The sequence below is a fragment of the Leptonychotes weddellii genome, chromosome 10 (genome assembly GCF_054177405.1).
Source record: "Leptonychotes weddellii isolate Sample4059 chromosome 10, ASM5417740v2, whole genome shotgun sequence".
NCBI classification, from domain to species: Eukaryota; Metazoa; Chordata; class Mammalia; order Carnivora; family Phocidae; genus Leptonychotes; species Leptonychotes weddellii.
Window position 1 is genome coordinate 86,727,167 of NC_138378.1, and position 14,507 is coordinate 86,741,673.

General features: G+C 40.5%; 1 protein-coding gene across 4 annotated transcripts in view; it reads left to right on the forward strand.

The window, feature by feature from the left end:
- The window catches only part of KCMF1 (potassium channel modulatory factor 1), a 75,998-nt gene that overhangs the window by 59,579 nt on the left and 1,912 nt on the right, over positions 1-14,507 (forward strand). For 3 of the 4 annotated variants that reach the window (XM_081796668.1, XM_081796672.1, XM_081796670.1), the window contains 3 exons: positions 6,454-6,555; positions 9,287-9,461; positions 11,565-11,847. In XM_081796668.1, coding sequence (XP_081652794.1) covers positions 6,454-6,555; positions 9,287-9,461; positions 11,565-11,847 — 560 coding nt within the window. Of the gene's footprint in view, positions 1-6,453; positions 6,556-9,275; positions 9,462-11,564; positions 11,848-14,507 lie in introns of all 4 variants that reach the window. The other variant, XM_081796669.1, reaches the window with a different exon arrangement.

The window sequence follows — 14,507 nt, forward strand, 5'->3', positions numbered from 1 at the left end:
ATTTATTTGACAGAGAGAGAGACAACGAGAGAAGGAACACAAGCAGGGGGAGTGGGAGAGGGAGAAGCAGGCTTCCCGCGGAGCAGGGAGCCCGATGCGGGGCTCGATCCCAGGACCCTGGGATCATGACCCGAGCCGAAGGCAGACGCCTAACGACTGAGCCACCCAGGCACCCCTACATCCCAGTTTTTAAGAGGAGATGAAATTCATATGAAATTGAATGGTGGCAGGTTCACCATTATTCACTTCTTGGTCATTTCACTATCTTCATTTCTTGATGATTTTATAACCCAGAATATTAAGTGAACACTGACTTGGTACTCAGTAAATACTTAATGAATTAGATAATCCATAGTAACAAAATTATACAATATAACAGATTTAACCAGTGAAAACTTTAATTAACTTTATGGCCACCTGGACTTCATAGCATAGATCCTTTAACTGGAAATGGGGATGCAGTTGTAAAGAGGGGCACAGGAGAAATTGTGCTTATTGCAGTTCAGAAGGTGCCTGTATCTTGAGCAACACTCACTAGGCTTTGCTTACATGTTTTCATTTAAATTTATATAGCCTACACATGTAACATAAAAAAAAAAAGAAGACCCCAACTTAAAAAGATGCTATTTTTGTAAATGTCCTTTGGACACCTAGCTTGAAAGCAGAGCATAGTAATAAGCACATAGGTTGGTAGAACACATCATGTGGTGAATTTTGATTTCAAAGCTAGCTTAGGGAAAGCCTATGTAACCTTGTATTAGAAAGTTAGTATAGTATTAAACCACAGAGGAAACTTATTTGACTTGAAATTGTGTTTTTATCTTTCTTGTGCTTACGATGTGTGGGGGGGGCGGGGGGGCAAACTTGCATAAGGATGAAAAAATAAACAGCTTTTATGAGCTGTGGCAGTGATTCTTCACTACACCTTTTTTTCTTTTAAGATTTTATTTATCTGTTTATTTATTTATATATTTAGCGAACACGAGTAGAGGAAGGGCAGAGGAAGAGGAGAGAGAGAATCTCAAGCAAACTCCATGCTGAGCTCAGAGCCCGGCACAAGGCTCAGTCTCATGACCCTGAGATCATGACCTGAGCCGAAATCAAGAATCAGACGCTTAACTGACTAAGCACCCAGACTTCACTGCATCTTAATTTTGCTCCAGAACCCGTAACTCCTCAGATGCAAGAACAATACCTTTCATCTTTTCAACCATGATTAACGTCACAACTTGACCCACAGCTGTGATAGAGAAAAGGAACAAGGAATGGGGAAAAGGAGAAGGAAAGTTCAAGTGATGACTGGACAAAAAGCAAAGAAACAGGAAAATGGGGGCTGTAGAAGGGCGTTAAGTGAGAAAAAGTGTGGGTGCCTGAGAGAAATTTACTGAGTTATTAGTTGTTAAAGCGGGAGAAGGGTGAGGGGAACACAACATTTACTTTACCCCACTTCTTTGCCCTCAGAAGGATAATGTCAGAAGAAAGTCTGTTCTAGATCATTCCTGGGTCAGTTATTAAGGACAGCTTGGAAAGGGAGATAGTTACTGGCCTTTCTCAAGATAAATGTTCATGACTCTGAATATGTCTCTCCAAGTATTAACCAAGAGCATTACATTTAATGTGTAAAATGTGAAATACTGCTTTCTGAAGTCCCTGAATTCTTGGAGTAAGGCACAATGGCTGTCACCATAACAACTTTAAAATATGGCCTCAACCCACCCAAGACTCTATGGCACATCATAAGACCAAACTAGCTTATTTGACACAACTGGAGAATAACGCAGAAGGAGCCAGAGGGCTTTGTGACTTTACGTGGGCCTTGAAAAATGGGTAGGATTTTGAAAAGTGGACAGAATGGGAAAGAAAGGCATTTTTCAGAGGGAAGAGACAACACGAACTAAGATGTGGTGTTGAGAAAGAAATGTAGGAAGTAGAAGGATTGGTAAGGCATTGAATGTTGTGGGAAATAGTGGGAAATGAAATGGAATCAGCTGAGTAAGGCCAGATAATAGAGAACCGTTAAAACCAGAACATTTGTCCACTTAGTTTGGTGGACAATAAAGAGAAGGTTTGGCATTTGTACAGAGGAATAACATTACTTTCTCCATCATCATGTCACATAGGCTGCTCTTTGGGAATGAAAGGATGGTAGAATATGAGTGATTCTGTAGTTCTTTTGAGACAGGATGAACCTATTCAGAATGATTGTGTGGATGAAAACAAATCCAAAAAAGAAATGACAAAGAAGCTGGGCTGCCATAATAAGATCACGGTTGCCAAAGAAATGATGCATCAAACATTTGGTGTTACCAGAAAGTAACAATAGAAGATGATACAGGGAAATCACTGCTTTTGAACAAATACTCAAAAGAAAATGTTTCTCATGGATCTAAAATTAGTCAGATAAAAGAAATGCATGAGTTTATCAAGTTTGTGATCCAGAAACCTAGACGAGAAATACCAGTTGCCAAGGCAGTTATTTCTCTTAGAGTGTTTGCTGTTGACAAGAAGCGTAATGTCCCAGAATCTGAGTTCAAGGGCAATTTCAAGTGATCTCGGAGGATGATGCTTCAAAATGGGTCAGTCTCATGGTAGAGAACCAGTCTAGCTTCCCCCCTCTCCGCCCCCCAGCATCTGCTGAATGATTTTGGCGCAAGACCCATCTCTCTGTGGTGCTGCAGTCCAGCTTCAGATGAAGCCACGTGATGTGTGGGGCAGAGAGGCAGGTTTTTTAAATGCATTTTTCTGTAGCAGTGAACAGACTGGGCAGAAAACTTGTTATGAAACCTACCCCCAAAAAAAGGACAAAAGGAGAGGAGCTCACCACATCTATTGTATTTGAGGCACTGCACATCAGCCAGAGAGAGAATGCTCTCCATGTGAGTGTGTGAGCTCAAGAAAGGCTGCAGGGAGTGAGAACTTGCTTTAGACTAGTTGGGGATTGTATGGGGAAGAATGTGTGAAGTTCATGTTTAAAAACAAAAACCAAGCATGCTGATTTTAGGTTATTTTCTTATGGACATAGCCTGTCACAGGGAAAAATGTTCTATAAATGTAGTAGTGACCTGGCATATGTGAAATAATGACTTCCAAAGATATGGTCTAGACATTGGTAACCACCTGTGTTAAGAATTCACACTGACTGGGGCGCCTGGGTGGCTCAGTCAGTTAAGTATCTGACTCTTGGTTTCAGCTCAGGTCATGATCTCAGGGTCGTGAGATGGAGCCCCACATCAGGCTCCGCCCTCAGCATGGAGTCTGCTTAAGTTTCTCTCTCCCTCTCCTTCTGTTCCACCCCCTGCTCATGTGCCCACTCTTTCTCTCTCAAATAAATTAATTAATTAAAAAAAATCCAGGGCGCCTGGGTGGCTCAGATGGTTAAGCGTCTTCCTTCGGCTCGGGTCATGATCCCAGCGTCCTGGGATCGAGTCCTGCATCGGGCTCCCTGCTCCTTGGGAGCCTGTTTCTCCCTCTGCTTCTCTCTCTCTCTCTCTGTCTCTCATGAATAAATAAATAAAATCTTTAAAAATAAATAAAATTTAAAAAATTTTTAAAAAGTTAAAAAAAAATCCATGCTGACTGGTTGCTTGCTGACAATCATGCACTGGGGCCACGTGGAAAATTGGGAACTCCATTATGTTTTTGGCATGGGATTTCACCTCAGTACATTGATAGAGGCTTCCAAAGGGCTGCAGATAAAAAGCAGGACCGATGGTGAGCTTCACTAGTGAGATGAAGCAGAAGAGGAAGACTTGAAAAATAGCAAAGACAAGACTGCAAATAAATAGCAAGGACATTTGTGATTAAAAATTTGAGCAAGATGATAGTAAGTAAAACAACATTTCGTGTTTCGTTCCACGGGGTAAAAATATTTCTTATTTTTCAATACCATTGTATATTTAATCTGTATTTGCTAAATTTATGTAATTGTAAGATCATTGGGACCCTTGTCAAAAACATAGATTGTCAAATCTCCTAGAATCAGTTTCCAGGCATGGGCCTAGGGAACTGTATTTTTAACAAATGCTCTAGATGAATTATATACTCAGCCAATTTCAGGAAGCACTGAGTTATGCCAATTCAATGTGCCTGAATGTTGGCAAGTTGTCATATGTTAAGCTAATGTGTTACATGGAATTTTCTTGTTCAAGTAATAGGTGTTACTGTATCATGTGGCAGTAGAAGTACGGTAAATATTAATGTTGACAAACTCATAATTTTAGAGTTAATAGCTTATCCTTTGTGTGGAATTTTCCTGTCTTATAAAAGGTATTAGGTATCATCATGTGGAAGTAAAGACACTCAAAACTAAACAGTATTCCACATCCCTATCTCAAAGTGCTTTTCTAGTTTACAGACTATTGGTCTTGATAAGGGCATTCTTAGTACATTTGGTATCTGTACTTTCCCATCCTGTCTTCCTTCCAGGAATGCAAATCCTCAAGGAGACTTTTCTCATCTAAGAACATTTACTGAAGTACTGAAACTTCTACAGCTATCTTTGTGCAGTTCAAGTTGTACATAGATTTTATCCAAAGGTTAGCCTTAAGGAAATATCTTAGAAGGAAGGCACCTTTTCCTCTTAACAGTTATTTTTTCTTTGGATAAAGATCTTATACTTGCAATTTGTGGTATTGTAATAAAACTATACATAGTCCAGTACCTGTTAAGTGTTGCAAAATAGAGAGTCTCAAAAATATCTAAACTGGCTTGTTCGTTTGATTTTTAAATAACTGGTGGTTGTTTCTGCTTCTCCAGACCTGTTGATCTTTTTCTTGTAAGCAAGTCTGGTCACAGTTCCCAAACAGGAAACAAATCACACTGTACTGCATTTCTCAAAAACTGTTGACAATCTAGCTAAGCAAGACAGAAACACACAAAAAATAAGTGTACCAGACATTGCCTGTCTGATACAGACAGTAAAGCCTAAGTTCCTAGGAAAGAGTTGAGAATCGGTAAATTTATGAACTGATACAATTGCTGTTCTCTCTGACAGAGGAAAGAATGTCTGACCACCTTTCTGGCATCTTCTAAGAAAGGCATGCACATGTCTGTCTACTTCTTTCTTCATTTCCCTCGCAGGCATCTTCCTGTGTGACCCCCCTACTTCTTTTGCACACTGTCATGCCTAAATGTAATTTCTCATGAGCATCTTTAGGTTTTCTTGAGGATATGTCTCAGACTCCTGAGGCAGATATAATCAGGACAGCTGACTGGGCATAAGAGCATCTGGGATCAAATCAGAGTCAAACTCTCAGGGGACTCCTGCTTTCTGGTCAGGAGAGGATGGGGATTTGTGTTGGCTTAGGCTCTGGGAATCAGTTTGTTTTCCCCTCTGCATCCCAGGGTGGGCCTTCCAAGTCTCACCTTGCCCCTGCCTCCCCATCTCTGCCACTCTCGTCTTCTCCTCTGCCACGAGCAGGGAGCAAGGTCAAGTGAGTGCCTGAATTTTACTCAGGGGAAAGAATTGAGGCACACAACACATGTATTGGCAAGATGAATCACATATCCCATCTTCAGCTCTTTTGTCCCTAGAGAGACACAAAACTCTGTACACTTCCTTTGGTTGTGTTCCTTTGCATCAGACCTTTCTTCTTGGCTCTGTTCTTTAAAGTTCTTCATACCCCAAGGCATGGGTACCACTCTTAGAACATCACCTGCCCACTTGGATTTCTAGAAGAGAAAGGGCCTTTCCTCTGAAAGTGCCTCATTCTTTCGATCCTTCCCCTCTTCTCCTTATTTCACCACTTCCCTTGAAACTGCTGTTTCAAAAACAGAATTCCCAACCTGTGAATCTCCCCCGAGTGCTGCCTGTGTACACACCATTTCATTCCTCCTTTGTCCTGTCCCCGCCCCGAGACTCACAGGAAGTTAGGTCTTCTACTCCTTGGCCTTTTGTTTGACCCCTGTTTTCCCTTGGAAGTCCTGCTCATGAATGTATAGAGCGCATTTGCACATTATCAGTAAACATTGTCTTAATATTTGAGTTTGTATAGTTGTGTTTTAGTAAGAGCTTTGCTGTCGTATTTGGAGATTGGACCTCAAATCTAGCTTACTTTGGGGATGCTTATGTCTGTCTTTACCATTCAAGTCTGGACTTAGTCAGATGGGAATGTGCACTAAATAGCACATCTTAAAAAAAAAATTTTTTTATGGAAGCTATTTTGCTAGACCATGCGAATGCATTGGCCAGGCTGTTAGAAGGCTTTGCCAGAGCTCGTGTTTGAGCTGTTTGTTGAGAACTGTTGTATCTGACCCTGAGAGCTGGTTTGGTTTAGTTTAAGTACCTGCGCAGACGTGCTGTAGTTCATAGTCAGGCCTCTGGTGCTTTTGATGAGTGCACAATCTCTACTGTGTTTTTGACTGGTTGAAACTCAGTTATAGTAAAATACTCATCCAGAAAGATGTCTGATCAATATTCATCTATTAAATCTGCTTTCTTTACTTTCATTTCAGATTTGTCCAATATGTGCAGCATTACCTGGAGGCGATCCTAATCATGTCACGGATGACTTTGCAGCTCATCTTACACTTGAACACAGAGCCCCTAGAGATTTAATATCCTTTTAAGAGGAAGAAGGGATAGAGTTGTTTGTAATGTTTGTTATTTTGATTATTTTTAAGGACAGTATACCTGAAGAGAAAAACTAACCTCGAAATTAGTTTATTTGACCATTCCTACCAAAAGTGACTCAGTGTGGAGATGGAATTTATCTCTTTTTATATGCTATGACTGTCACATGAACAATGCTCATTAAGTGAAAGTTGCCTTGCTCATCATCTTCACTTCATTACAGTCAGATTTTTTTTAAGACCGTTTAACTGGGTTATAAGTTTTCAGCAGGGTGTTTTCATACAAAAGAGGAAAATGCTAATCCAAATTAAAATCTAAGTAAATATAAAGAGAATTTATTTGCTTCCCCTCCACGTGCTCTGTTGCCTTATCCTGTTATCGGTGGTAGGCTGAGCAGGGATGCGTGCTGGGGCTTCTTTCCCTCTCGGAGTCCCCTTCTCCAGAGACCGCCATTCCCTGCCCAGTCTCTGAGTAGGACAGCATAAGGTCACGTCCAGCTCCAAAGTCCTTTCCCGCTTTCCTTTCTGCTTCCCCTTTGCAAGTCTCTCAGTAGTTGCTGGTGATATTCCCTGTAATCCAAGAGATGAGCGGCCCACCAGAGTAATTAAGTTTGTACACTCTGTGCTGCTTGTTTCAAGTTCTGAATTGTTTTTCTATAACTATCACCTATTAACTTAGGGGTCTGTTTTCATGTAAAGGTTTCAGTGTTCACTCTAGTTCAAAGCAATTCAAGAGCTAAACACCGCTTTTCTCTTTGCCAGACTTCATTCTGATTCCTTTGATTGCCTCCCAGCAATCATAATGCAACCTTAATCCTGTTGAGGAAGAAACTGGTTTGATGGTTTTCTCGTTCCACAGCTCCCATCCCTTGCTTACAGTTTCTAATTTTCTAATTGGAAATATGGTCCCTCGGAGTTAGGGGAAGATGAGAAAACTAATGGAAAGATAAAGACCTGGAACCAACCTAAGAAATTAGAATGTCAGCCAGACCTGAGCCAGTCAAGGGGCCGGTACTCACCGAACAGAGGAAACCACTTTTCCTCTCTCCTGAGTGCTGAGGACACTGAAAGTATAATGAAGAAAGCATGGGGTTTGTTGGGTTTTTTTAAGAGAATAAGAAAACCCAGATGGGCCAAGAATACTTAAGTCTTTGAGTCACTTCACATTTTACATAAAAGAATCTTATAACAATGCCCAGAGGGTTATGCTTGGTCCCTGTTTCACTCTGTCTTCATGGAGAAGCTATAACACTCATCAAGCAAATAACTTCAAGCCAAGCTGTTATCCTGAACTTTTTTTTTTTACTCTGAACTTTTTCTGCAAGTTCAAGGGCCTCTAGTGAAATTGGTATCCATTCAGTAGAATGTCCCACATCATCTACATCCGTTTTTGTGAAATTTTTATAAGAATCTCTGGTTATCAAGAGAAGATTAAATTATGCAAAATATAAGAATAAGAAGGCATATGTTACATGTTAGATTCCTAACGAGGATTATCATGAGGTTCTGGAAAACAAAATGTTGACTTTGCAGTTATCCTGGAAATACACTGATTTTTCAGGTACTCAAGTGCTGCTGTGGGGTGACTTTGTCATGAGGGCGTGGCTTCTCTCCAGGCCTCGTAAGCACCAGAACTTTTTTCAACTGTTCTGATGGAACTCTTCCTAAAGTGTACTTTTTACACCCAGGTGCTTTTAAAAGACGAAATACAGTGATCGTAACATCACTTTCTGTAGAACCCGAGCCATGGTCCTGAATACCATGATGAGACAGTGCACATTCTGGTGGCCCCTGAGGGCTTCCTGGAGCCGCTCAGCCTTTCCCTCAATGACTCCACAATCATCAGCTGAAGACCAGGAAGCCAGCAGAAAGTGATTCTGCACGATACAGATGTTCTGTGTGCTACTTTGAAAGAAAAGTCTCTTTTACAACGAGAGCTGGCTTTTCCCACCCATCCACCAGTGTGGAAACACAAGATTGTCTTCATGAGTTTGGGCGGCCGTGTGCTCTTCGGGATGTTCTTTAGTTTGAGTCGGCTACAGAAGATTGGGGCGGGCGGGGGGCGCTGGCAATGTGACTTGTTGAGAAATGTGGTATTACTCTCTGTATATTCACTTCTACAAGAAATTCAACTCTAGTTTTCTGTTTTGTAGCAGCATTGAAGAACTTGAGGACAGATCAAAAACTAATAACCAAAAGGAGTCTTTTACTCCTGAATTTTAATTATTTCTACTGCTCCTTTTTCACTACAGATGATAATTGAGATTTGATTAGCAGAACTCTCCTCGGGTATTAAAATTGATGCTTATTAATTCTGGTTACTTCCATATGAACATATATGAAATTCAGTACTGAGGTTAGGGTAAGGAGACGCCTCACCTGGGTGTCTGACCCGACAGCGCCTTTCACCCCATCTGGTTACTGTAGCTGGAGCCTAGGAAGAAATTTCTTCCTACCTAGAAAACCTTTTTCCCCTTTGAAAACACACACACACATACAATATATACACACTCAATTCATTGCTTTATATGTGAGCGTCTTTTTTTAGAGTTAATAGCCCTCATAGATATGGTTGTGACGTTTGCATTTTAAATTAAATGTGCTGTTTTTAAATGTTTACAATTTAGGAAATCTGCATGTCTATCTAGCAAAGGCTCAAGTGATTTTTTTTTCTTTCTGTGAAATATTTGGGTTCTTTTCTTAACTTTGGAGTTATGATGAATCGAGTGGTGTTCGACATGTACGTAGAATGTTTCACCCTGGCCGGGGATTAGGAGGTCCTCGTGCTCGTAGATCAAACATGCACTTTACTAGCAGTTCTACTGGTGGACTTTCTTCTTCTCAAAGTTCATATTCTCCAAGCAATAGGGAAGCCATGGATCCTATAGCTGGTAAGTTAGTTGCACGTTCATAAAGGAAATGACCAGGGAGGGGGCCTCGCTTTAAAAGTTTTTGGTGGAATTTGTGTTTTTAATCTCTCGTCATGCTCCTACATTCCTTCACAAAATTCCCCTAAATCTTATAATTATAAAATATTGTAAAAGTAGACAGTATAAATTAGTTTATAATTTTCTGGCATTTCCTTAAGTACTTAGAGCAGAAGATAGTAAGAAATGGTTCTAGGTTCTCTGTTTGTGGCCTCTGTTGAAACCTAAGAAAATGATAAAAGATTTCAGAGTTGAAAGACTGCCGGAATCCCATGGCTCAACCTCCAGAAGCACACAGATAATAAGACGAATTGATAAGACTAAAGAATTAAGCTCTTCTCATAGAAGAAAGTAAAGTAAGAGTTTCTCTGTTCTTGGCCTTGATTTGAGAACTATATTCTTAGGGAACATACTGAAAGCACATGTTTTAATGGCTTAGAAAAATCTTCCTTAAAAAAACAACAACATTTGAACATGTACTTCATAACCAAGCCCACTGGGTCTAATACATGGCCAACCCGGGAAGCCAGCAGTGGAACAGAGGGGTTGGGAGTCAAAATATAAGGTCAGAAGTCACGTTAGCCTCATACTATAAGACACACCAAGCACAGACAGGCAGTAAGGCCCTGGAAAGCCTGTACAAGTTCTGAAATGCGTGCACGTGGGGGAATAGGTATGTGGATGTTGTGATGCACCTTGCTGAACACCCTGGAACACTGGTAAATGTAAATCTGTAATAGCAACTAGGAGCAGTTTTACTCATAAAGTGTTCTTAAAAATGTACAGACATACAGATATAAAATCTTAATTCCGAATGTGCTTTAAGCATTTGGATGTACAATAAGCCCTGTAAGCTGAGTTTTGGGGATTTTAAAAAGTATTTCTTCATCCAAAGGGAATATTTACCTGCTGTTTTTGGTAGCAGGCTCTAAAAGTTAATTTCTAGAAGCAAAATTCAAAAGTGAGAAATTCTCTCCATTTTTTTCTGTCAGTGAAAATTAGTTTATTTTAGTGATGGACTCTATGAAAGAATGGTATAAGAACCCCTGGGATAAAACAACAGTGAGCAAGAAAACAGAAATGTACCCTGTTAATGAGTTTTAATGATGAAGAGCATTTGCCAGCCAGGGGAATGTCTATGGCAGTCGTCAATCCCATGTAAGCTCAGGAGAATCACACACACACGACAAGGCAATTCCTGCACCCGACTTAGATGAGAACTCAGGGACAGAGGTCCACATTGCCCTTGATGAGTACAACCTTATTGAAACAAGAGTGTGGATTGTAACAGGCCGCTAACCAGGCTGCACAGTCGGGGGCCAGTCAGCCTCATTGAGCATCCCTGGCGCTGCTCATTCTAGTGGTACGCTGGTACTCTCAAATGACCGTACCTGAAAGGACCAGAGAGAAGAGGCGGGGGGGTGGGGGGTGGGTGCAAGGGTCACGGATAGAAATGATCCAGGCCTCTTTGGTACAATTCTGATCATCATTCAATCACCGAGTAAATGTTAGAGGCCTACTAGGTGTCGGGCACTGTTCTAAGAGCTGGGAGTATTGTAAATGGTAGACTTGATCCCTGCTTTCATGGAGCTTGTGTTAAGAGGTTTTATATTATGATTGGACCAGCAGATGATCCACTTTAATTTACTAAGTACTAAGAGAAAGTATACCTAAATTAGTCCGTTAAGTCCGTTAAGCAACAGTCTGTTATGTTTTACTTAAAAATAATTGTATGTGGGCTAATTATATTTCCATTCCCCATACACAACAGCTCCTACCTCCAGGAGGCATTCTAAAAGATGCTGAGGGGCGCCTGGCTGCCTCAGTCGGTAGAGCACGCAGCTCTTGATCTTGGGATTGTAAATTCGAGCCCCACACTGGGTATAGAGATTACTTTAAAAATAAATAAAAATAAAAGGTATTGAGCTCCAAGCTGAAACTTTATGTTGCCATGGATACCTGCCTATTGACAGTCATTTCTAATGTTCCTCTAAAAGAGTGATCTTCAGCGTTTTGTTTTCCACAGAATCTTAAGCAGACGTTAATCGCCTTCATTTCCATTGGCAGAGCTTTTATCTCAGTTGTCAGGAGTGAGACGTTCTGCAGGAGGACAGCTTAATTCTTCTGGCCCTTCAGCTTCTCAGTTACAACAACTGCAGATGCAGCTGCAGCTGGAACGGCAGCACGCCCAGGCAGCACGACAACAGCTGGAGACGGCACGCAACGCAACCCGGCGTACTAACACAAGCAGTGTCACCACTACAATCACACAATCCACAGCAACAACCAACACAGCTAACACAGAAAGCAGTCAGCAGACTATCCAGAATTCCCAGTTTCTTTTAACAAGGTAGTTCATTTAGTACAGCTTTGTTTGAGAAGTGATGTGCTATTAAGCACTACGCAGCCTGCAATGATCTTTTCTCTTTCATGCCTTATATATGTTCTCGGAGACTTGGCCTTTGCTCAGACCCTTAAAATTCCCGAATCTAATCAAAACTGCATATGCAGGATTTCCCCAAGAATATGAAAAATAATGATTATTTTAGAGAAGGTAGGAATGCTGGTAGTCTCGTTCCAACAGTAAATTATCATGTAATGTGAATTTTTTCCCCCTATATTGCCCATAAAACTGAAACCTAAAGAAACTGAACACTGAAATACCATATCATTACATTTTGGGGATATATTAGGTCTATTTATTGTCATAATTAACCTTGGTTTTTTTTTTTTTAATTGCCAATTTCAGTTAGCTGTGAAATATTAAAAGGTAAAAATAAATAAATAATTTTTTAAAAAAGAAACATTAAAAGGTACAAGAGAGGATTTCATAACATAGTAGTTTTCTTCTGAGAATTTCCAAAGAAGCAGGATTTAAATTCTTAGAGTTGCCACAAACAAAAGTAATAGTTTTAAAAATGGTTCATCATGGTATGAAAAAGAGTTACCTCCTTCTGAAAACTACCATTAGCCACCAGATATATTCCTCTCTCAAGCCTGTCGGTATTTTATGTGACTTTGAAGAATATAAAGGATTTTAGAAAAAGAAGTGATGAGTAGACTTAGGCTCAACAGGTAATGAAAGTAGACTGATCTGGGCCTTTAATGGAGCAGAGAGGAATATAAAGTACAAGCTGTGAAGTGAAGGAGAAAATAGTATAATGTATCAGTTATCTCCAAACTGACAGTAGAAGACAGTATTATTTCTCTGTATATTTATTTTGTGTCATACTTTTTAATATCTGTTAGTACAGTGGCACATATGCATAGTTGTAAATAATTTGTTGTGGATGCAGAATAAAAAAAATACGTGCAGACCCCTGTCTATAGCCCCAGGTTTGCCACTTAATAGTTTGAACCTTAGGCAAGTCACTTAACTGCTCTTACCCTCAGTTTTATCATCAATAGCCCTTGAGTTTGGCCTCATGAGAAAGAGAATTGTTTTGAGGATGAAACAGAATTTCAGTATGTGTATGGTCTGGCTCAGTATCTGGCATATAGTAAAGGCCCAACTAGTGGTTCCTATTATGATCATTTGTTATGGATCTAAGGGAGAAGTTTCAAGTGGGGGAGTCTACCTTTGGATTATCTCTGCAAAGTCAATAACTGTGCTGAGTTATTACCAAAAAGTGTTGCTTCAACATAAATCACAGAGCCACAGATGGATCCACCCTGCTACCATGTAACCTTACCTGTCTGGACCTGCCAACTTGCCAGAGCTAGATACTGATCACAAATCGGAGACCTGACTGTGTATATCCACTGAGAGTTCACTGAGCTGTGGGTGGAATGAATGTCTTTGGAAAAGACCTCTTCCCATCCTTGACCCATTCTTTTTTTTAGACCCAAACTCAATGGACTTGATTTGGGATTTTTCTCTCTCTAGTTCTTCTACACCAGACACCCCGCTCCCAGCGCATGGTATGGGTAGCCTTTGAGTTGACTTCCTTGGATTCTGGTCATAGCTTCTTGAAGAGCCCCCTCGGTCATCTGATAAAGTACATTGCACAGTACCTTGCAGTTTGCAGAGCACTTTCCCCATCTTTCATTGTATTGTTTGATCTTGACTCATAGGATTTATTTTAGGCAATATTTCCCAAAAATGTTCCCTGGAACTTGATATATCATTCTAAGGAACATGTATTGTTACTTATGTTCAGCTTTTTTCCTGATAATAATTTAGGGCAAAACTAAGTAACAAAAGTTGTTTATTTATTGTTGGGCTTCTCAGAACTTTAAATATATTAACATGCATTATGAATCTTCAAGGCAAGAGAGCTTCAAGGCTGCAGCGTTTCCAAAGAAAAAGCCTGGTCTCTGGTCACATAGCCATTACATGATGTACGTAGGGCCCAAGCCTTATCTTTGGCCTCTGTGACAGGGACCGTCACTGTTCATGTCACCCTGGAGCTCCTGGTGGGGAGTCAGGTTCTTTGGATCCAAAATTGTTGACCTTTTAGAAAGTGATTGTTTCAGTGCTTATGTCAGATTTCAGGCTTTTGGTAATGGAGTCAGCTAGTTTTGCTAACTCCAATTTGAAGATCTTCACAAGCTTTGCAGTTATTTCTAGATCCCAAATGAAGTTTGGTCCATTAGGGGATCTAGCCCTAGTACCAGATTTTTATCTGCCTTTCAGGAGTGAAATATTTTCTCAGGTATTTCCTAAAAATAAAAACTAATATTGTGGGGCACCTGGCTGGCTCCATTGTTAGAGCATGTGACTTTTGATCTTGAGGTTGTGAGTTCAAGCCCCACGTTGGATATAGAGCTTACAATAAAAAGGTTGGGGGGTGGGGAAGATGCCTGGCTGGCGCATATGGTGGAGCATGCAACTCTTGATCTCGGGGTTGTGAATTGGAGTCCCACACTGGGTGTGGAGATTACTTAAAAATAAAATCTTAAAACAACAAATAGTAATATTGCAATTACATGCTCTCCAAAGGTTTGGGGACCTCAGCCTACATGTCTCTGGTTTGCTCACTATGTAGGCAGCCTTCTGTATATCATCAG